The sequence below is a fragment of the Cornus florida genome, unplaced genomic scaffold (assembly GCF_030987335.1).
Source record: "Cornus florida cultivar Cherokee Brave unplaced genomic scaffold, ASM3098733v1 CherokeeBrave_3.0.0_Hap2_Chr05, whole genome shotgun sequence".
Lineage (NCBI taxonomy): Eukaryota > Viridiplantae > Streptophyta > Magnoliopsida > Cornales > Cornaceae > Cornus > Cornus florida.
Genome location: NW_026775575.1, coordinates 87,799,159 through 87,822,403, shown reverse-complemented (window position 1 = coordinate 87,822,403; position 23,245 = coordinate 87,799,159). Strand labels below are relative to the sequence as shown.

At 35.3% G+C, this 23,245-nt stretch overlaps 3 protein-coding genes and 2 long non-coding RNA genes across 6 annotated transcripts; 1 reads left to right on the top strand and 4 right to left on the bottom strand.

Moving 5' to 3' along the window:
- Positions 1-470: 470 nt before the first annotated feature.
- On the bottom strand, positions 471-3,250 carry LOC132307435 (uncharacterized). Its single transcript, XR_009482225.1, has 2 exons — positions 1,893-3,250; positions 471-1,470 (listed from the first exon to the last, which is right to left on the bottom strand). It is a non-coding gene; the product is annotated as an uncharacterized LOC132307435 (long non-coding RNA).
- A 912-nt stretch (positions 3,251-4,162) lies between these two features.
- LOC132307434 (uncharacterized) lies at positions 4,163-5,700 on the bottom strand. The gene is made up of 3 exons (XM_059805192.1): positions 5,482-5,700; positions 5,113-5,268; positions 4,163-4,796 (listed from the first exon to the last, which is right to left on the bottom strand). The coding sequence occupies exons 2-3, from the start codon at positions 5,185-5,187 to the stop codon at positions 4,488-4,490; spliced, it is 384 nt and encodes a 127-aa protein (XP_059661175.1). The 5' UTR covers positions 5,188-5,268; positions 5,482-5,700; the 3' UTR covers positions 4,163-4,487.
- Positions 5,701-6,323, bottom strand: LOC132309646 (F-box/LRR-repeat protein At3g03360-like). The gene is made up of 2 exons (XM_059807933.1): positions 5,828-6,323; positions 5,701-5,735 (listed from the first exon to the last, which is right to left on the bottom strand). Exons 1-2 carry the CDS (start codon positions 6,321-6,323, stop codon positions 5,701-5,703), a joined length of 531 nt encoding a protein of 176 aa, XP_059663916.1.
- Positions 6,324-11,306: 4,983 nt separating this feature from the next.
- LOC132307433 (uncharacterized) lies at positions 11,307-15,878 on the top strand. Its single transcript, XR_009482224.1, has 3 exons — positions 11,307-13,188; positions 14,461-14,522; positions 15,481-15,878. It is a non-coding gene; the product is annotated as an uncharacterized LOC132307433 (long non-coding RNA).
- A 4,581-nt stretch (positions 15,879-20,459) lies between these two features.
- Positions 20,460-22,935, bottom strand: LOC132307432 (F-box/LRR-repeat protein 25-like). 2 transcript variants are annotated; one of them, XM_059805190.1, is made up of 3 exons: positions 21,862-22,931; positions 21,492-21,650; positions 20,460-21,180 (listed from the first exon to the last, which is right to left on the bottom strand). In XM_059805190.1, the coding sequence occupies exons 1-3, from the start codon at positions 22,675-22,677 to the stop codon at positions 20,824-20,826; spliced, it is 1,332 nt and encodes a 443-aa protein (XP_059661173.1). In that variant the 5' UTR covers positions 22,678-22,931; the 3' UTR covers positions 20,460-20,823. The 2 variants fall into 2 exon arrangements, with proteins under 2 accessions (XP_059661173.1, XP_059661174.1); XM_059805191.1 differs by having other exon boundaries at positions 21,027-21,175; positions 21,862-22,935.
- Positions 22,936-23,245: the final 310 nt, after the last annotated feature.

Genomic DNA, 23,245 nt, shown 5'->3' with positions numbered 1-23,245 from the left:
TAATAGTAATAAACTGAATGGGAACAGTGGAGCTAGATGTGTTTATTACTTAAAAAAATCTTGCTACTCTTGTGCTTTCTAAAGTCATACTCATGTAATTTTTGAGCTCTGGCGTAGCTAATTTTCTTTCTGCAACAGAGTCAATTCATCAGCATAAACAGGGAATGTTGTAATGGCAAAAGTTTTTATAACATTTGAATCTTAACATAATGAACTGATTACATATTTAACCCCCATTGGACTAACATTACAACCTATAGAAAGTCATCAAATATGCTTCTCTTTCTAATCTTCTGGACATCATGCACTGGACCACTGATTTGGTTGATTTCCTATCTTCTTCGGATAAAGCAGCAGAGTTTTTTTTTATATCCATTTAACAAGAAAATTTCAAATTTCATTGGAAAAAAAAAAAAAATCAACATATCTCAGTATGTGCATTGCACATCCACAGCAAATCTGCAGTCACAGAAGTTGAAAGTGCAAAATACATTTAATAAAATTCAATTTGCAATTTTCTTCCAATGCTTCCAGAATGCAAGTAACGAGAGCTATAAATATTACAAAGATTAGCCCATAAATATAGCTAAATATGCTCTCTTGCAAAAAAAACCTCAAATTGAACTTCTCCCAAATAGCAAAATAAATATAGTTTTCATACTAACATATCTTTCCCCATAAATAATATAAAATTTGAAATTAAAAGCGAAGTTCAACACGGTATCATTGCCGTGACAAACCCAATGATCAAAATCACCACCAACCTCGTTCATAAACTTGGCAGCATTTATTGCAAGTATGTGCGGTTTCAGGATTACAGCAGCATTTAAGGAGGCCTTTGGCAGCAATTGCAAGATCCTCGCTGTGACTGCTCCTCGTCCCGAACAATTATTGTCCCGAACAATTATTGTTGCATCGTATCACAAGTTTCTCCAACATAGTAGCATTAGTGATAAGATGACAAGCAAGCCTCATTTCTCTCTTCTATCCTGAAAAACCCATTATGTGCACCTCCCTGAGGTGATGAGTTATACTATAGGCCAATTCTGTTTTTTCCCAAAACTTAAGACTCACAATATGGACGTTTGCCTTCGCTAGAGCTTGGTTTGATTGAGAAATTTTAAAAAAGGATAATGAGAATACTACATTAGTGAGGAAAAAAATATATATATATTACTATTAATATTTGATGAATATGGAGGCAAACCTGATATTTAACATTGTTTTACATTGAATAATAGTGCTTTAATTCACTTGAAGAAAAATAAAAATTACTGCGAAAAATAAAAATTACTGCTTTATGTCAGAATTCGATTACATGCAACTAATATTGTCGCACTTGCCTTTGTCATTCCTATATATAAGAAAAGAATGCTAAAATACAGTGAAGTAAAATTATCCTGTAACGTTTTGGCATTGGATCAACTCACCCAATTTATAATGTCCATTTTTTGTAGATGGGCACACGACCTGAAGATGAAAGAGAGTAAGATAGTGTCTTCCAGGTTGTTCAAGTCTAATTTAAGTATATAACAAGTGCAAATCCGAGAGAGAAAGAGAGTCTTCTCCACTTCTCTAATCAGAGAATGAAAAAAAAAAGTTTCATCAGTACAATAATATTCTTTTTTTTTTTTTTTTTTTTTTTTTTCCTAGTTGGGACTCACACACATTGCCTCCATGAACCCCTGACCTCCCTTTGGGAATTAGGAGCCTTGTACCGCTAGGCCACAGGCCTGTTGGTAGTATAATATAATAATATTCATGCTAATGAGAAATTGGGAAAAAAGAAAATGATAAAGTATGTTAATAATCTTAAAACCAAACCCTATAATAGACAATATTATGGAAATTTATATATATGGTGTGTGTGTGTGTTCAGAGGAGAAACGTACCAGGAGACCAAAACATCTTTGGAGAATCGGAGAATATGTGAGACATTTGCAATAAGCTCGAAATACTTTAAGGTTTGGGCAGTTAATATAAATACTGCTGGTGTAGCATCTAACACTATGAAACACTAGTACAGTGACACCCTTGCCACATATATCCACCTTCATTGGCTGTAATTTCTGGAGTTCCAAAAACTTAAACTTGTGAATAATCTTAAGATAATCTAATCCCTCACAATAACATATGCTCAAATTCTCCAATAATTCACAGTTGGATATGATTCCAAAAAGAATTTCAGAGGTTAATTGGATCGAGTTGAGTTTTAGGGTTTTCAGATTCACACAACCTTGAAAAGCAGCAACAATGTTGGAGTCGTCGGAACTGAGTTTGCACTTTCAAGTTGATCCAACTCACGAGAAGTATGACTTCTCTTGCCATGTTATCTTGATTGGTAATGACCAAAGCTTGAACCAGTTAAAGATAATTGCTTGGATAGGTAGATGCATATATAAAATTTACAACTCACTTCAATGAAGATATATAAAAAAAACTCAGCTTCAAATATAGTGAATTCACTGATACAAAGTCCTTCAATATTTCTGGCAAAATGAAGTCATGTTTTACATACAAGGAGTTAAAAAATTTCGAAGATCATTAAAAATGGCTTTCCTTCCTGAATTTTGTAGACCTCATCAGTTTTGGGGCCTGAGTGACTTCTCTAGAAGCCAAATTGCAGGCTGGTATTGACAAAAAATGATGTGCCTGTTGATGCCTTAAAGGGGCATTGACAAAGATGGATGGAGATAGCTACACTAAATGAACACACATTTTCAATTCCAGTGTCTAATACCACACAAATTGATGAAGAAATGAGAGACCAACTCTGATGGACAAGCTTGTGGTCTGCCCGACACATAGCTCCCTCCTGATATGGTTGTAGGCAAGCAGGCATGAACCTGCTCAGGGCTCAGAGGAGGAAATTGCCCCCACTAATATATATATATATATTTTTTTGGTATTATGTACCTATAAAATTTTTAAATTGCCCTCACTGAAATTATAGAAAACCCCCACTATTGCCCCCCACAATTTTTTTTCTTGCAAGTGAGTAATCACCTTTCACACATCAAACCTCACACCTTGACCTCAACCTTCCTCTGTTCCTCTCTCTCATGGTCTCTGAGATGCCCGGTTGCCCTCCTATCACTGGTCACGATCTGGCTTATGCAGTTTGAACCATCGCTGACCAACCCCAACCCCATACACCGTCTCTCTCTCTGTCTCTGAGATTCGCCTTGGCCAGTCGCCCTCCTAATTGAACGCATCTGGCTTCTGCAGTTCTTCCCATTGCCGACCAGCCCCCACCCCATCCACCCCCCCTCTCTCTCTCTCTCTCTCACACACACACACATGACACACACATTTGCCAAGAACCCTAATTTATAATTTCAGTAGTTGGAGAATAAAACCCCTAGTTTTCACAATCTTTTGTTCTGCAAATACTTCAAGTTTACGTTCCTCTTCAAGACTTCAAAAAATGCTTCATTGAAGGTGTAATATTAAAGCCCTTTGTACAGCTTCCCTTATCTCTCATTAAGGTTCAAAATTTTGCAATCTAGTTTTTTTTGGTAAATATCTTATATCTGTTATATAGCTTGCATAGACAATATTCCACTTTTACTGATTATTATATTAATATGTTTTAAACCTGAAAGTCTATAGATAGGTTTTCTTTTGCATTGGGGATTCAAAGAAAAAGGTTGGTGAGACAAATTTTTTCTCTTGAAGAGCTGGATTCCTATAATTTATTAGGAGGTGAATGTTTATTACAATGTTATAGTACTAATTACATGAGAAGCTTGATCTCATCCAGCAAAATAACTATTATTTCAGAGTATTCTATTTCTAGCAGCTTCTCTATCAGGATGCCAGAGGCTTGTTATTTTATTGTTTGTGTTAATCGAATCTTAACATGAGAGAAGAGAAGACCCGTGGTTTAGTGGTATCTCTCCTCCATTCACTTTGAAAGGTAGAAGGTTCAAGTCTCCCCAGTAATATTATAGGACTTATTTGCTAGGGACAAAAAAATAAAATAAACATCTTAACCTTATTTTCTATTCTAGTTGGTTGATTTCCTATCCTCTCGGGATGTAAGCAGCAATGTTTTTATATCCAGTTAAAAAGAAAATTTCAAAATCCATTGGGAAAAAACATAAAGGAAATCAGCATATCTCAGCATGTGCATTTCACATATTCTAGTCCACAGCAAATGTGCAGTCACAAAAGTTTCAAGTGCAAAATTCATTAATGAAATTCAAGTTGCAATTTTCTTACATTGCTTCCAGCATGCAAGTAACGAGAGTTAGAAATATTACAAAGATTAGCCCATACATATTGCTAAATATTCCGTTCTCTTGCAAAAAAAAATCTCAAATTGAACTTCTCCCAAATAGCAGAACAACTAGGCATGTACACTTTTCATACTAACGTATCTTTCCCCATAATCCATATGATAATGATGATAAAATAAATTTTGAAATTAAAAATGATGTTCAACACAGTATCATTGACGTGTCGAAACCCAATAATCAAAATCATCACCAACCTCGGTTATAAACATGGAAGGCGGTTTCAGGATTACAGCAGCATTTAAGGAGGCCTTTGGCAGATATTGCAAGATCCTCATGGTCAGTGCTTCTTGTCCCGAACAATTGTATCACAATTTTCTCCAACATAGTAGCATTCTGGATGAGATGAGAAGCAAGCCTCATTTCTCTCTCTCTTCCTGCAAAACCCCTTATCCAAACTACCCTGAGGTGATGCTTTATACTATCGAACAATTCTGTTTTTTCCCAAAACATAGACTCGTCATATGGAAGTTGGACGTTTCTAGAATTTGATCTGGCCTGATTGAGAAAGTTTAAAAATGAATAATTAGAATACTACATTAGAAAATACACACACACACACACACACACTAAAATGTTGATTAATATTTGATGAATATGGAGGCCAAAAAACCTGATGTTTAACATTGTTTTTACTGTAAATGGTAGTACTTTAATTCACTTTAAGAAAAATAAAAATTGTTGCTTTATGTCAGAACTTAATTACATGCAATATTGTCACACTAGCCTCTGTCATTCCTATATATAAGAAAATAATGCTAATATACAGTAAACTAAAATTATCATGTAACGTTTTGGCATTGGATCAACTTACCCGATTTATAATGTCGATGTCTTGTAGATGGACACTCGATCTGAAGATTAAAGAGAGTAAAATGGCGTCTTCCATGTTGTTCAAGTCTAATTTAGTGCATAACAAGCACAAATCCGGGAGAGAAAGAAAGGCTTCTCCATGTTCAGTAATACTTCTCTAATGAGAAAATATAAGAAAAATTGAAAAATCTTGATCAGTATAATATTCATACTACTACTTCTAATCGGAAAATGGGAAAAAGGGAAAATGATGAGTATATAATATTCTCAAAACGAAACCCTATTAAAGGGTTTAATATTGGGGTGTGTGTTAGCTTCAACTTTCAAAAAAAATTATATATGTGTGTATATTCAGAGGAGAAACACGTACCAGGAGACCAAAACATCTTTGGAGAACAAGAGAATATGTGAGATTTTGACAATAAAGTCGAAATTCTCTAAGGTTTGGGCAGTGAATAAAAATAGTTCTCGAGGAGCATGTAACATTATGAAACACTAGTACAGTGATACCCTTGCCACATATAACCACATCGTTTGCCTGTAAATTCCGGAGTTCCAAAAACTTCAACTTGTCCGAAAAAATTTTAAGTTAATCGAATCCCCTACAATAACTATGCTCAAATTCTCCAATAATTTACAGTTGGATATGATTATGAAAAGAATTTCAGAGGTTAATCGGATCGAGTTGAGTTTTAGAGTTGTAAGATTCACACAACCTTGAAAAGCAGCCGCAATAGTGATGTTGTCGGAACGGAGTTTGTACTTACTGAGTTCTAGGGCACGGAGAGGTTCACACCGGAAGAAACTCGCTGGCAAAATAGACGAGTCAAGACACCGATCGTACCCATCATCTATCCAAGTGAGTCCGAGCTCTTCTATGGCTTTGTCCACTTTGAGGTGATTGATCAATTTCGGCAAACGCGGCCAGTCGTCCGGAGAGTGACAAATCCGGAAGAAGGTGACATTACCCTGTTGAGACGAGACGACGTGTTCAATGCTTTCGAATGGATCAATTAAATCAACTAGGTCCGCATCCTTAACATCAGGGTCGAAATCAAGGCGAGAAAGGGACGTCCACAGGTGGCTCCACCGGCGAGACAAGACAGTGGTTGCTACGGCTTCTTTCGCCGGAAGGAGTGAGATGATTGAAGATAGAAGCTCATCTGGGAGATTGCTGATTAGGTCATCGTCAAAATCTGTACTGTATGCCATTATTTTCCCGGATCGCGATCTTCAACAACCCAAATTTTCTCTTTCGGATTTCTGTGTACAAAGCGGTAGAAGAATGAACATGATTACATAGGGGAGTACAAAATACTGAAACTGCCCAAATTTTAATTTTATTTATATCTATTAGCAAAAATCTAATTAGAAAAAGAAATTAGGGATAATTATAATGACATCCCTGAAGTTTGTCATATTAACAACCATATATTAGTTAGGTTTTTTTTTTTTAACAATGACACCCTTGCTAGAAATGGAATCCAAACCATCCTTAAAATATGTGAAAAGTCAAGATTGCCCTTCAATATTTTATTAATTTAAATTGTTAAATATTATAAATCCAAAATAATGTTTTTACCCTTGGCACTCTCCCTCCCTAACTTCTCACCTTCTCCATCAGAAACCTAACTGAACTCTATCTTTCTCTATTTTCTCTCTCTAACAGTAATTGATATATAAAATACATATATATATATATAATTGATATATAAAATATATATATATATATATATATATATATATATGTGTGTGTGTTATACATGTATATGTATATTCTGAACATAGACACCACCACCATAGCCGCCGGTTCACCACTACCACCACCATAGCCACTGATCCACCAGAATAGAAAAAACAGAGGCAACAAATAACAACCATGGCCTCTCAAACCCTAACCCTAATAAAGCAACCACCAAACCCACTGCTTCTCCCTCGAACCTACCACTAAATCCCTAGACCTCTTTGCCCCTAAATCCCTTACTGTTGTTGCCGCCATCACCACCAAGAAAGCTGTCGCCGTTGAACCCTCGAATCTGGCTGCGGCATCGACGTTATTACCGAAGAGGGAGATGGGGCACATCCCTGTGATGACCATGCGCTTCTTCGGATCCTTCTCGAGCTTTGGGGCAAAGGATGTAGTGGAGTCGGCGGCGCCACTGCCGCTGCTGCCGTTTTGATCTTGGAGGTATATATATATGTTGAAGATTTTGCTGTTTTAAAGTGATGGTATTTATATGTGTGTTTGTGTTGAGGATTCGGGTTTTAAACAGGTGAAGTGGTGATTTTGGGTGAGCGGGCTTCATGGTGGTGGAGTCGGCACCGGCGGCAGTGGCCACCATTATATGTGTGTTTGTGTTGAAGATTTAAGATATATGTGTGTTTGTGTTGAAGATTTCGATTTTTGATCAATTGAAGTGGTGATTTTGGGTGAGAGAGCTTCACAGTGGTGATGGAGTAATAAATGGTATTGGGAGGAAGGATAAAATTAGTTTGAAATTGGATTTTTTATTTTTTATTTTTATAAATATTATACAAGGGTAGAAAGGTAATTTCGTTATTTAAATTGGTCAATTAATAAGTCAAAGGGCAACGATGTCAATTAATTACATGTCAGACGTGGCAAGTGACCATTGGGGTGTATTTGTTAATTTTTTTAAACTTAAGAGGTGTCATTGTTCAAAAAAAGCTTAACTTATGACTGTCAATATGACAAACCTCAGAGGTTAACCCAAAAAACTATTACAATTCAACTTTATCCGAGAGAAAATGTGATACCCACGGATCTCTGGATGCGGGTTAGCCAGGCCCACGCCCAAACACCCGAGGATATCAAAACAAATGGCAATAATCGAACACAGAATATAATATGAATAACAAGAATAAGTAATATGCTGAAAATAGACTAAAACGATAAACCAAAACTTAATCCTCAAAATAAAATTTTATAGATAATAAACTATTCTGATACATCCAACTTCTCCATTTCTAATACAACTCGGGAAACCATCTGGTGGACCCCTAATAAAAATCCAACACTGAAAAATGAACAACTGAAGAAAATCCAATGCTAAACCATGAAAAAAACTCCTACGTCGTCAGAAGAATGAGTAACCATCTCTGCTCAACACGAACAAGCTTTAAGACCTGAAACCATCCGCTACCTGAAAAATAATAGTGGGTCAGACCTTCGAACAAGTTCTATCCTAACTACAATCCAAACAAAGACCCGATACGTAGATAGATCCTAGATATCTCAACCACATCTATCCAGTCTATGCATATATATATCCACACTAAGGGACATTCACTGGACTATATAGAAGGTCTCAACCTGAATAGAAAGCAACATGCAAAACGCACCTGAGTGGACACGAGTATCTAAGCCTAACAAGGGTACACCTCAATTTATCATAACCAGCTACGCATCCACTGCATATACACTCCCTAACCTTCGACTCTGAGACTCAAGCTTATCTCGCGGTACCATAATTATATATGTAAATTCCATCCAAATACAATGTTGTGTCGGTCAACTATTCGTCGTCCAGACACGACATATAATTATGATTTAAATGTTTTAATTAAATCCCTAACCTTATATATATATATAAATTCCATCCAAAAACAATGTTGTGTCGGTCAACTGTTCGTCGTCCAGACACAACATATAATTAGGATTTAAATGTTTTAATTAAATCCCTAACCTTCCTAATGTAGAATAAAAAATAAAAAAAAAAAAAAAAAAAAAAAAAAAAAAAAAAAAAAAAACAACAACAACAACCATCCAATATGTCGTTCAACTGTTTTTAGTTGACAAGACATAAATTCACGTAAGATTTAACTGTTTTAGTTAATTCATTCTGTATGTATGAATAAGTAGGAATTAGCGTTTTGATCTAATTCATCCCTAATATACCACTGTCCCATACCGGTGCATATAATGCATATGATCTATAATGATTCAACATTATAAACAGTACATCAAATAAAATCCACATAATCCATATAGTTGATAAAAACAGAATTTAAACAGTTCATCAACTAAAATCCACAATAACATTTCTGTAATTGCTAGAACGTTATTTAATAGTTCAGCAATTAAAATCCAAAGCATTTAATCCATATAATTGCAGAACAGAGTTTAATATCTCAGCAATTAGAATCCAGAGTAAGCATAAATCAAGTCTGATAATTAAATGACCCTATTATGCATCCAAAACAAGATTTATAAATCATACTACAGTCCGTTAAATTGCTAAAACAAAATTAAACAATTTAATCCTTCCTATCCGTTAACAGCGTGCAAGATTGTTTAAACTTCCCTACTGTTACATCCATTAGCATAAAAATATTAATTCTGCTGTGTGGGTTCTAATACAGCCTAATAGCATGTTTAGAGTCCATGCTACAGTCCATTAAATTGTTAAAACAAAGATACATAATTTAGTCCTTTCGATCTGTTAACAGCATGCAAAGTTGGTTACTTTTATACTGTTCATCCCATTAGCTTAACGGTGTAAATTATGTAATATGAGGTTTTAGAATTTCATAGAAATACATTTAAAACCTCAGTACAGTCCCCTAAACAACCCAGAATACCAAACTCGTCCAAACGATGCCTAGAAAAAGTCAAATTTTCAAGTATATAGGAGAGCCTGTTCTCAAACCTTTGGAGCAGGCTCCAACCAAGCATAGAGCCGGCTCCATGCCCCTTGGAGCCGCATGGAGCCAGCTCTAGAGGGGTGAGAGCCGGCTCTAAACCCCTAAAGCCGGCTCTGCATTTGAGAGAGCCGGCTCTCTCCCTCTCTGAGAGCCCTGATTCGTTTCTGACCTTCTGTTTCGTCTCCGGTCACTTCCAACTCTTCTCTTCTACCTTAATATTGACCTTAAGAGTCTAAATTGCATCCAGTGTCACCCTAGTTATTCATTCCAACTAGTTTGCATTAAAAAGAACAATTAAAACAATTACCAATTCATTAAGTTTTAATATCAAACAATAAAACCCAAAATTGCAGGAACTATTCCAGATCACATTAAACACATACAGGCAATTAAATTAACATATACTAAGCATGCACGATTTATTTAAAGTCCGATTAAAACCCTAGAGATCATCTAGGCATGCACAGAACACATGTCAAGGGGAGAGAGACATAATAGAACTTACCTGTGTGGTTTTGGAATCAAAACCTCGTCGCCGTCTTCCTAAGCTTTCCGACGACGTCCGCTTACTGTCAACCTCCTACTGCTCAACCTTCCCTTTTCCTAGGTCCGACCTTTAATCCACAGCCGAAACCCTAACTGAAACTCCCTCTGTTTTTCTCACAATTCTCTCTCTATTTCTCTGATACGTGAATAGGGTTTGTGTATATTTTAAAACCCTTAGCCGACATTATGTTATATATATATAACCAAAGAACTATAACCTAATTCTAATTATTAGGAACACGAAACAACTTAATATTCATTCTCCAACTAAGTCGGCTATGTCCCACAATGTGTCTACTTAAAAGAAAATAAAACCCTAATCTATAATTATAATTAAATCACCAATTTAATCCAATTAACACATTTAAGAAAACTAATAAACCATTTAAACAATTAAGCAAATAAAAATACAAATAAATACACAATAAAACAATTAATCAATTAAACATAAACACATATCCACATAAGTACATAAAATACATTAATTAAATTTCACTTATATCCTTTTTAAAATTAGGGATATTACAAAAAATTTACCCACCAAAAAGGAAAATACAACAAACTGCTCAAACTTTATTTTATTTTATTGTTAAAAAAATAATAATAGGATAAGAAGCCTAGATATTACTTAATATATATGTGTGTGTGTATATATATATCTATATACATATATAGTGTATACTTCAGCAGTCTACCGGGAAGTGGACAAAAATTATACAGGCTTTCTGAAATGCAATTTGACTCGTTTCGGTGTAAAATAATATCACTCGAAAAATATTTTTTATATAATTCTTTTTGAAGTAAATATCTTTCTACATCCTGAAAAAAAAAATTCAAAATATTTTTTTTTAGTGTTTGTATTTTAAACTTAATTTTAAATAAAAATCAAAACTCTTATTTAAATAATGGAAAAGACATGTTTGCCCCTAATTTTTTAATCTCACACACACACTATTTCGCTATCCTCTCTCTCTATCCGAAGGGACGTTCTCTCTCCTCGAGGCACGCTTCTGTCTGTCTCTCTTTCTTTCTTTTCAAATTACTCTTTCTCACTCTTAACACTTTCAGTCTCCTCTTCTATACCCAAAACTCACCTTTCCGGCAACTTCTCTCTCTCTCTCTATATATATATATTCTCCAACAAAACCAAAACGCATCATAACCCATCTTCTCCTCTTTATGGTTTGAATTTGATGGTGACCAAGCTTCTGGGTTTCTACATTTTTTTTTTTTGAAGATCATGAGCAGCCCTAAATCAATCTATTTTTGAATCGTTCTTGAATGACGATGTTCTTTTAGGGGTTTTCACGCACTAGGGTTCATTCTTAAGAACATTTCAATTCCAATTTGGGTGTCCATTGTTCTTTGGGTGATAGTTTTTTAGGGTTTTTCACGCCGCAGGGTTCATTATGAGGAACTTGTCCAATTTGTTCGTTGGGTTTTCTTGATCGGTGGTTGTTCTCTGGCTGATGGTTTGGGTTCATTTTGAGAACGTTTCCAATTTGTTCTTTGGGTTTTCTTGATCCGTGGTGGTTCTTTGGTTCTGAGAACGTTTCCAATTTGTTCTTTTGGTTTTCTTGATGACAGTTTCATCTAAAGAATCAATGGGCCGGTTTGACGATCTCACCCCAGATTTGATGTACGAAATTCTTAAACGGCTGTCCCTGAAGAAGCTTCTAATCAGCCGACATGTATGCAAACCGTGGAGCTCTCTAGTAATGAATCGTGAATTTTTGTATCAGCGCTTGGCAATGTCAATAGCCAACAAGGGTGACAACAAACTTATCCTCAGGTATTATTCTGTGGCTCACAACAAAGAAGTTATTTCTGTTCACGATAATGATGAGATTTTCAAGCAAACTTCAGTATGTGAAGAATCTTATAAAAGTGGATTAATTGAGCCTGATAGAATCTTGAATATTGTTGGGTCCTGTGCGGGATTGTATTATTTGTCTGGCAATTTGGAGGGAGATGGTAGGGTGGTAATTTGGAATCCGACGCTTAAAAAGGCTATGCACCTTCCCCCTCCACCCAGTATTCAATATGACGATGTTCACAAATTTTCGTTGGGCTTTGGATACAGTACTTCGTCTGAAGACTTCAAGGTAGTGAGAGTTGTCTTCCCTTGGGATAATAACGTTAATGAATTCGGACCAGAAATAGAGATATTTGATTTGTGTACTGGTAGGTGGAGAACCAAGGACTGTGATTGGGGCTATTATATTGATTCACAATCATCTATATTCACCCATGGAGCTTCCCATTGGATTGCTTTTAAATATGTTCCACTTGTTGGGGAGGAAGATGTAGGGAATAACCCAGGTGGAGAAAATGACCAAGGTTTGGATGGGGATGAAGTGGAAGGGTATGCCCACGAATTGGCACACGGGCATGGCCCAAATTTATATAACAAAGAACATGTGATTTTACTATTCCATATGTGTTCAGAAGTCTTTGGTGTTATTTCCAGGTAGTGTAGAAAGCGGTCAAAAAGTTGCAATGTCTCTGACTGGGGAATGTATCACCCTTTTTCATTATAATCATGATTCTGTTTATAGCACATCATGTGCAATATGGAATATGCAAGAGTATGGAGTGGCGGATAATTGGACTTTCTTGTACTCAATTGATTTGGGATGTCATCCTAGCAGAGTGTTAGGATTCAGAAAAACTGGGCATCTTCTTATGGTTAAATTTGACGGTGATATAATCTCGTATGATCCTAACCTTCCACCAGATGTCAATGAGAACACAATTGCAACTTCGTCATTCGAGAATTCAGTCTACTTGGATAGCTATGTAGAGAGCCCAGTTTTTTACGGCGAAGATCCAAATTTTTTAAAGCAGGGAAAGTGCAAATCATTGGGTAACCTCTCAACTTTCCTGAACACAAACTAGCTGTAATTAGCATATCCCTACTTTCATAGTGTTTCCTTGGATATTGTTTTCAACAATTTTTGTAAATTAAAAAGAAATTGTCAACTAGAAGTGTTGTCTGCCAGGAATGCAGTTCTCGTGTTGTACGAGGTTGTATTTCAAAGCAACTCTATGGAGCTGCTTACAATGAGACTTGAATGAAGTCCATTCAATATCTTTCTAACTGTGAGGAAATGGTAAAAAAACAGCCACATAATGCATCTTTCACACAAAATGGTTCTTTAAATAAAGGTTTCATGCATGCATATTAGTTTAATGACTGAGGAAATTATATTTGTAAAACATGATGTAGGAAACATACTAATTAATGATATCTGATCCTGAAATTTTAACCACGGAGGTATTACTAGAATTCACTGTTCCTTGAATTTGATTGCAAAATCAACATAGATCTATCACCCTGGCCAATAAAATCAACTGTATACTATTTTTATTTATTTTTACATATATTTTTCATTAAAATTATGCATTGGCATGCGTATCACCATTAAGAAATTTGAGTATGAAATTTTATAAGTATCAAGATGTTGTGTTTACCACCATTAGCAACCCTCCTCCTTGATTTTCTTGTCCTGATCAACTAATGAACTTTGGACTAATTCCGGCATCCTATAACTCACGAGTTTGAGACATGCGGGTATCATTAAGAAATTTCTGATTTTGAAGCTCTTTCCAGTTATTAAGTTTACTTCCATTAGCTACCCTCTTCCATAATCTTCTTTTTCCTGTTTTTTAATTAATAAAATCTGGACTAATTCAGGTGTCCTATAATTCTTGACTTCTGAATGTGCCACTGCATTTTATAATCTCACACTGATGCAAAATTTTTGATGTGGAAGACCTGTCAAATTGAGTCACCTACCTTCCTGTGTGATCATTTTATCTTGAGCTCGTGGCCCAAATATTCTTGACACAAATGTAATGTTGTTCGACCAACCACTGCAAGGTTATGGCCCACAGTGAACTGTATACTTGGTTTTTGTCATAGACTTTCTTTTGCTAGGTTTATGATATTTAAAGCTTCCTATGTGAATTATTCACTGAAAACTTTAACTTGATCAGCAATGACTTTTGTTGGTTTTGATGGTTTTTTTTTCTCTTAATTCCCTCTTGATATGAATTTGTGTATGTCTTCATGCAATCATATAAAAGGATGAACAATCAAGAGGTAATTAACACTATTAAATGATGAATTTTGCAGTATCTTCATAGAGTTCTTGGTAAGTTGAAGAATAAAGCCAATCCAAGCCATCAAGAGGAAAGGTTTGGTTTCTTCCCCTTTTCACTACACTTTATTGTCTATATCATCAATAAAGGTTTCATGCATGCATATTAGTTTAATGACTGAGGAAATTATATTTGTAAAACATGATGTAGGAAACATACTAATTAATGATATCTGATCCTGAAATTTTAACCACGGAGGTATTACTAGAATTCACTGTTCCTTGAATTTGATTGCAAAATCAACATAGATCTATCACCCCGGCCAATAAAATCAACTGTCTGTACTATTTTTATTTTTTTTTGCATATATTTTTCCATTAAAATTATGCATTGGCATGCGTATCACCATTAAGAAATTTGAGTATGAAATTTTATAAGTATCAAGATGTTGTGTTTACCACCATTAGCAACCCTCCTCCTTGATTTTCTTGTCCTGGTCAACTAATGAACTTTGGACTAATTCCGGCATCCTATAACTCACGAGTTTGAGACATGTGGGTATCATTAAGAAAATTCTGATTTTGAAGTTCTTTCCAGTTATTAAGTTTACTTCCATTAGCTACCCTCTTCCATAATCTTCTTTTTCCTGATTTTTTAATTAATAAAATCTGGACTAATTCAGGTGTCCTGTAATTCTGGACCTCTGAATGTGCCACTGCATTTTATAATCTCACACTGATGCAAAATTTTTGATGTGGAAGACCTGTCAAATTGAGTCACCTACCTTCCTGTGTGATCATTTTATCTTGAGCTCGTGGCCCAACTATTCCTGATGCAAATGTAATGTTGTTCGACCAACCACTGCAAGGGTTATGGCCCATGGTGAACTGTATACTTAGTTTATGATATTTAAAGCTTCCTATGTGAATTATTCAATAAAAACTTTAACTTGATCAGCAATGGAACTAAGAATAAGGCAAAACAATTTATGGTCAAATACATTTTTTGTGTAGCTCATGTTACCCTTCTGATTTTCATTTTTCTTTATTTTCAGTGTCTATGTGATGATTACAAATGCTACTTGGAGGTCAACTACAAATTCGACATCCGCAAGGATTGGGCTGCAACTTAAGCAGATGAATCATCCATCAGTGTTAGCGTGAATTCTTTCCCCAATTTTTGTGAGCTAGTTGACCTTAATATACAAGTGTTCCTTTTTCTTTCCTTTTCAAATCTTCTTTCTTTATTTTGTTCTTTCTGAGTAAACTTTGTGGTGGAGGTTGTTAACAAATAGAAATAGGACTATTAAGAGTTGATATCAATGGGGGTAATGAATATGTTGTGTTTGATAATTGTATCTTTTTCCTTTACATTCTTGTTGCTACTGGTGCTGTTAAAGTTTGTAGAAGAGACATTCTTTCTCTGTACTATTATATGTTCTGTTTTTGGCAAGACTGATCTTTCAATGGATGGCTTTGCTTGAAGTGACCAGAACTCCCCAATGTTAACATGTGGCTCAGCTGCTAGTTGGTCTATTTGCCATTACAGTTAGAATAGGAACAACTCTGCATCATGATGGCTACAAAGAGCTCTCTCCTTCTTTCCATGCCCCACCCTTTGCAGGTTATATATATCAACAATATCTTGTGAGACCCTTTTATGATGGTGGTCCATTAGTTCCCAATTTACATAACCTGCCAAGGGTGGGGCATGGAAAGAAGGGGAGAGCTCTTTGTAGCCATCATGATGCAGAGTTGTTCCTATTCTAACTGTAATGACAGGACCATTTCAACGGCCAATTCATTTCAGCTTAGAATTTTATGAGGGTGCTGAACCACCCAAGTGCAAGTTCAGTGGTACTTCTCTGAAACAGTTGCATACCAAGGTTCTGGTCTTGGCTACGTGAACCTAATTAGTTTTGATTCACACAAAAATAATACTTCTGCATTTTGTTAGATGTCTAATGAAGCTAATTTTCAACTGAAATTGCATAGTTTTGTGTAGCACAAATCAACTTTGACAATTTTTTAGTTGCCACGAAACTGCTAGTGCTAGACCTTACATATATGTACTTTAATCATAAAATTTGTAAATTGGAGTGAAATTGAAAATTTCTTTTTCTCACACAAGTATATGTTTTAACTGTGCAAACAAGTGATTTAAGTAATATTCTAGGATCGAATTGGGTAGTTATTGAATTATGTGAGATAAGTGGTGGGTCTCATCTAGGGGTAACAATTCATGTTTGTTAGTTATATTTCTATCGTGTCGATGTAAGGATATTTTACTAAATTCAAACCCGACCTGTTTATTAAACGGGTTAACATGTTAATCCGTTTTAATGACCTGTTTATTAAAACGAGAAATTTAATATTCAATCAAATAATAAATACTAGAAATTTTTTGTCACAATTAATTTAAATATTCAAAATGAGAAGAAAAATCATCAGGTGTAAGTCAAGGTTATTGTTGAAATTACTTAATTGTCCATATATATATATAAATATATATATATATTTTTTCTCTCACTAGTTTCAAATCTTGGCCTATGGTTTATGGTTGAAGCCATAAGCCAACAGGCAATAAAGCGAACTGGTTATATTCACGATTAAGACATGTTGAGTTAAAAAGGTATAAATAGGTTACACGGGTTGAATTCTTCAATCCTAATTCGACACGGTTAAGTAAACGGGGTTAATTGTATCAATTCATTTATAATTCAAATTTATTTAAGATCAATTCAAACCCGCTTATCTCGAGTCATGTTGATAGTCGTGTCGTAATTTGCCATCCATGACTCTCATAACATAACGTCTCGGTTATTCCAAAGCATATCAGCTTAGCTGGTAGGATCAACTCAAACAAAGTGAAGCTTAGATGAATGTTTGGATATATAAACGTAAATTAAGTCACTAAACGTCTTTTTCTAATGGTAAATTGATCCTTTTTTTCAGTTGCAGAATCAATCCACGTGGAGAATGTCACAAGCTTTCAGTTAAGAAGACTAGTTCAGAAAAGCAAGCATTAGGCTCAACACTTATAACCTGAAGCTGACATGAGATCAAAACAATAGTCTTTCAAAAGTGAAATTTGACAACAAACTAGGAAAAACTAAAGAAGCTGAGAAAGTCCTACCGACATCTACAAAAAGTTAAGCCACGAGAAGAAGCATGATGATCAATGGGTATGATATCAATTGAGTGGGTAACGGATCAGCAAAGGAGTAGCGCATACGCCTTTGCTACACCCAAAAGGAAAAGAATGCAACTGCCCAAAGTTGATCCATTTATTGGAAAATGGCAAGTATGGGGAAACCCAAAGGTATCTGCAATCCTTTTCTCAAAATACAAAATCTCTCTATGAAACATCCTAAATCTCTATGGTTGTTTGCCAGAAAAATAAAATAAAATAAACCCAGTTCCCCAACCAAAAAATAAATAATAAAAAAAGGGTAAAATGAAAAGAAAAAAAAATGAAAAAGAAAAAAAGAAAACGACCTATTGGTCAGTTAGCAACAAATCCCTTAATTATTCATTTTTGTTGCAAATTACACCATTCGGAGAGCCTCCGGTCAAAACTTACCGGCGAAGGATCATGTGGCTGTCACGCGACAAGCAATGTACAATTTAATTATTTGCATGAAAAGCCTCTAATGCCCCTTAATGTGATGATTATTACCCAAACACCTTTTCACTATTTGTTACAACAACCACTCACTCACTTAGGCCATTATGTATAAACATGCATATTATATATATATATACATCGTCACTGTTCATCTTCTCCACAACACATCTCCATGTTATCTCCTTCACAAGGCATGTGCTTCTCCTCACTGTTAATGCCCAAATACCTCCAAATCCAATTTTCACAAAAATCCCCAATATCTATTTCAGTCTCTCTCCTGATCAACGTGCTCAAACCATTTTTTTCCAAATTTCGGTAAACCAGCCTCTCTCTCTCTCTCTCTCTATATATATATATATACACATATATATCATTATATATTTCTTCCCCAAAAAACTATAACATACTCTCAATATATAATAATCTCTAACCCTAATGCTATGTTTTTTTTTTGGGGGTATGTTTTTCTATCCGCCCACTTTGAGGAAAGAGAGGAGAAAAAAAAAAGAATAATTACCTATAAATTTTTAATTTACAATATTAACCTTTTCAAAATTTTTGAAATGAATACCTACATTCTATAATTCTATATAATGAAGGTGTATTGGTAAAAATAATATAAAAACTCTCATTCTATTCCTTCCAACCAAAGAGAAAAAAAAAATATCATTCCATTAAACTTTTCTATCATCCATTTCATTCAACCAAACAAAAATGGAGAAGACCCGTTTCTTTCCTTAGGGATAATATCCCATCCATCTCGACACACACCCCCCGGGCCCGGCCCGGCCCGGCGCACGCTCCAACAGTGTAATATACAATAGGGATACCTAAACTCCAGACAGGAGAGGAGACCCCTGCAGATCGGGCATGAAAAGTCCCCTAGTTGAAGTAAAACTAATAAAATTGGGTGCTGCAGATTTCATTAAGAAGGAGAAGCCCCTCTTTGACAGAATTTATTAACTGCCTATTCATCATCACCAAATTGTGCGACAATTAATTTTTATGCCGTCATCACCATATCTTGCAGACAATCATTTATATAACTGAGACCATTGTGTCGTCATCATCAGTAACATGATCATCTTCTTCACGTAAATGCTATAAAACTTTATAAAAAATGTAAGTTAAAACCCCCTCCCCCCCACGACAATCAACAAGCCACTAATAACAGTTACGTTCCATTTTTTGATGCCATATCTTATCTTCGAAATTGCATCCACAACTTTGAGGTCCACAGGAATATATTGTGAATTCTAGATAAAGTGCAAAACAAGTTCATAATAACAGTTGGCTAGTTTTACTCAATTAAACATTTCTGTATTTCAAAATTTATAAGTAAAATTAGAAAGAGAAAGTAAAAGGACCAAACCATCGAAATTAAAGAACACATAAATAGAAAGATGGGTGGATATATAAAAATGTTATCATTGGTCATTGAAGGGTAAAGTGCAAAAAAAACCCTTACCATATACAAATTGTGCAAATAGCCCCCTGTTGTTAAAAAAAAAAACCCTTGCTATTTGCTTCAGATCTACTCTGTTTTATGCAAATACTTTTAACCCCATTAGCATACCAACATTACAAAAAATCCTCATCAACGACATTGATGGTCTCTTTTTAAGCAGGATTTACTCCCACTAAACCAGCCAAACCATTTCCAAATATATATATATATATACACACACACACATATGTTCCCCTAAAGTTAGTGTGTTTACCTTTCGAGAGAAATACCTTCTTAAGTAAAATTGCTACAAAGTACATTCTTTCTACGATGAGAGCATAACCATTATAATTGTAAATTTTCAAAAAACAACATTGACGTACCACTTTCCACTTCTATTTTCCACTTAACAATTTAAGCTTTGATAGCTTCCATCTCAAAAAATCACCATACGCATAAGATGATCTGAGTCGACCTAGATAAGCTGAAAGACTTGTAATTCCCGGGAATTAATACCAACTATATTTATTCTTCATCAACAAATACAAACTTGGAAGACAGTTTGCAATCATCAGAAAGATATGGCTTGACACAGAGGAGAGGACATGACTTAGACTTATCAACAGCTGATGAATTACTGATTCTCAGAGCATATTTTGTCAACAAATATAAAACCCTTGCTCCCAACCCTCCTTGTCAGTCAGAAAGAGAATTTCTCATGTATGCAGGACATAACCCATATTCTGTCGGACATTATCCCAGGCTTGAAACGCATAATGAAATCACGTTTTTCACTTCCTCATAATTTCAAAGTTATTAAGGTGTTTCTTAGTGTTTTTCCTATGAAGGCTATTGGAATTACGACTTTAAAAGGAAAAAGAGAAAGAACAAGCAACTTGGAAACACATTCAACAACGGACATATATTTTACCAAAAGAACAACAGGAAACTATAACCAGTTAAAAAAGAAAATTTCAAAATCCAATGGAATAATAATAATAATAATAAATCAGCATATCTAGTCCACAGCAAATGTGCAGTCACAGAAGTTGAAAGTGCAAAATACATTAATGAAATTCAAGTTGCAATTTTCTTCCAATGCTTCCCGCATGCAAGCAACGAGAGCCAGAAATATTACAAAGATTAGCCCATACATATTGCTAAATATTCAGTTCTCTTGCAAAAACAAATCTCAAATTGACCTCGCAAATAGCAGAACAACTAGGCATGTACAGTTTTCATACTAACGTATCTTTCCCCATAATCCATATGATAATGAAAATAATATAACTTTTGAAATTAACAGTGATGTTCAACACAGTATCATTGACGTGTCGAAACCCAATAATCAAAATCATCACCAACCTCGGTTATAAACTTGGAGGGCGGTTTCAGGATTACAGCAGCATTTAAGGAGGCCTTTGGCAGCAATTGCAAGATTCTCATGGTGAGTGCTCCATGTCCCGAACAATTATTATTGTTGCATTGTATCACAATTTTCTCCAACATAGTAGCATTCTGGATGAGATGAGAAGCAAGCCTCATTTCTCTCTCTCTTCCTGCAAAACCCCTTATCCAAACTACCCTGAGGTGATGCGTTATACTATCGAACAATTCTGTTTTTTCCCAAAACATAGACTCGTCATATGGAAGTTGGACGTTTCTAGAATTTGATCTGGCCTGATTGAGAAAGTTTAAAAATGAATAATTAGAATACTACATTAGAAAATACACACACACACACACACTAAAATGTTGATTAATATTTGATGAATATGGAGGCCAAAAAACCTGATGTTTAACATTGTTTTTACTGTAAATGGTAGTACTTTAATTCACTTTAAGAAAAATAAAAATTGTTGCTTTATGTCAGAACTTAATTACATGCAATATTGTCACACTTGCCTCTGTCATTCCTAATATAAGAAAATAATGCTAATATACAGTAAACTAAAATTATCATGTAACGTTTTGGCATTGGATCAACTGACCCGATTTATAATGTCGATTTCTTGTAGATGGACACTCGATCTGAAGATTAAAGAGAGTAAAATGGCGTCTTCCATGTTGTTCAAGTCTAATTTAGTGCATAACAAGCGCAAATCCGGGAGAGAAAGAAAGGCTTCTCCTCCATGTTCAGTAATACTTCTCTAATGAGAAAAAGGAAGAAAAATTGAAAAATCTTGATAAGTATAATATTCATACTACTACTTCTAATGAGAACATGGGAAAAAAAGAAAATGACAAGTATATAATATTCTCAAAACCAAACCCCATTAAAGGGTTTAATATTGGGGTGTGTTTTAGCTTCAACTTTCAAAAAAAATTATATATGTGTATATTCAGAGGAGCAACACGTACCAGGAGACCAAAACATCTTTGGAGAACCAGAGAATATGTGAGATTTTGACAATAAAGTCGAAATTCTTTGAGGTTTGGGCAGTGAATAAAAATAGTTCTCGAGGAGCAAGAAACATTATGAAACACTAGTCCAGTGATACCCTTGCCACATATATCCACATCGTTTGCCTGTAAATTCCTGAGTTTCAAAAACTTCAGCTTGTCCGAAAAAAATTTAAGATAATCTAATCCCCTACAAGAACATATGCTCAAATTCTCCAATAATTTACAGTTGGATGTGATTCTGAAAAGAATTTCAGAGGTTAATCGGATCGAGTTGAGATTTAGAGTTGTGAGATTCACACAACCTTGAAAAGCAGGCGCAATAGTTAAGTTGTCGGCACGGAGCTTGTACTTACTGAGTTCTAGGGCACGGAGAGTTTCACACCGGAAGAAACTCGCCGGCAAAATAGACGAGTCAAGACACCGATCGTACCCATCATCTATCCAAGTGAGTCCGAGCTCTTCTATGGCTTTGTCCACTTTGAGGTGATTGATCAATTTCGCCAAACGCGGCCAGTCTTCCGGAGAGTGACAAATCCGGAAGACGGTGACATTACCCTGTTGAGACGAGACGACGTGTTCAATGCTTTCGAATGGATCAATTAAATGGTCGAAATCGAGGCGAGAGAGGGACGTCCACAAGTGGCTCCACCGGCGAGACAAGACGGTGGTTGCTACGGCTTCTTTCGCCGGAAGGAGTGTGATGATTGAAGATAGAAGCTCATCTGGGAGATTGCTGATTAGGTCATCGTCAAAATCTGTACTGTATGCCATTATTTTCCTGGATCGCGATCTTCAACAACCTGTACAATGGAAAACCCAAATTTTCTCTTTCAGATTTCTGTGTACGAAGCTCTCTTTCAGATTTCTGTGTACGAAGCGGGAGATGAATGAATATGATATATATAGTGGTAGAGATATACGTAGTAATAGCAAAAACCTAGCAGGAAAAGGAAAGGAAACTGCCCCAATTTAATTTTATTTATCGGTAATGTATTTTGGGACGAAGGTAGTTCGATTCAACTTTTTGCTAGATAAAACCTAACGACCAGAATTTGACGCACTGCTCAAATTTTATTTTTTATTTTTTATTTTTTTGAAAAAAAAAAAAAAAATTAGATAAGAAACTAGTTATTACTTAATATATATATATATATATATAAACACACACACTCACCTCAGTAGTCTACCTGGAATTTGACTAAAAAATTTACAGTCTCCCTGAAACGAAATTTGGCTTGTTTTTTCGGATTAATATTTTCCTACTGAAACAACACTATAGTTTTACTGGGATTCCTTTTCAAACCCAACTTCAAATTTATTTGTTTGTTTGGGTGCAAAA

What these genes read in the sequence shown, in the direction of transcription:
- LOC132307434 (XM_059805192.1), bottom strand. Translation starts at nt 5,187, where the DNA reads ATGGAAGACGCCATTTTACTCTCTTTAATCTTCAGATCGAGTGTCCAT. An exon ending in ACATCGACATTATAAATCGG is followed by an intron (nt 4,797 to 5,112) that starts GTAAGTTGATCC and finishes TTTCTCAATCAG; the next exon opens with GCCAGATCAAATTCTAGAAA.
- LOC132309646 (XM_059807933.1), bottom strand. Translation starts at nt 6,323, where the DNA reads ATGGCATACAGTACAGATTTTGACGATGACCTAATCAGCAATCTCCCA. An exon ending in TATTGCGGCTGCTTTTCAAG is followed by an intron (nt 5,736 to 5,827) that starts GTTGTGTGAATC and finishes AAATTATTGGAG; the next exon opens with AATTTGAGCATAGTTATTGT.
- LOC132307432 (XM_059805190.1), bottom strand. Translation starts at nt 22,677, where the DNA reads ATGGCATACAGTACAGATTTTGACGATGACCTAATCAGCAATCTCCCA. An exon ending in AAAGATGTTTTGGTCTCCTG is followed by an intron (nt 21,651 to 21,861) that starts GTACGTGTTGCT and finishes TTTTCTCATTAG; the next exon opens with AGAAGTATTACTGAACATGG. An exon ending in AAATCGACATTATAAATCGG is followed by an intron (nt 21,181 to 21,491) that starts GTCAGTTGATCC and finishes TTTCTCAATCAG; the next exon opens with GCCAGATCAAATTCTAGAAA.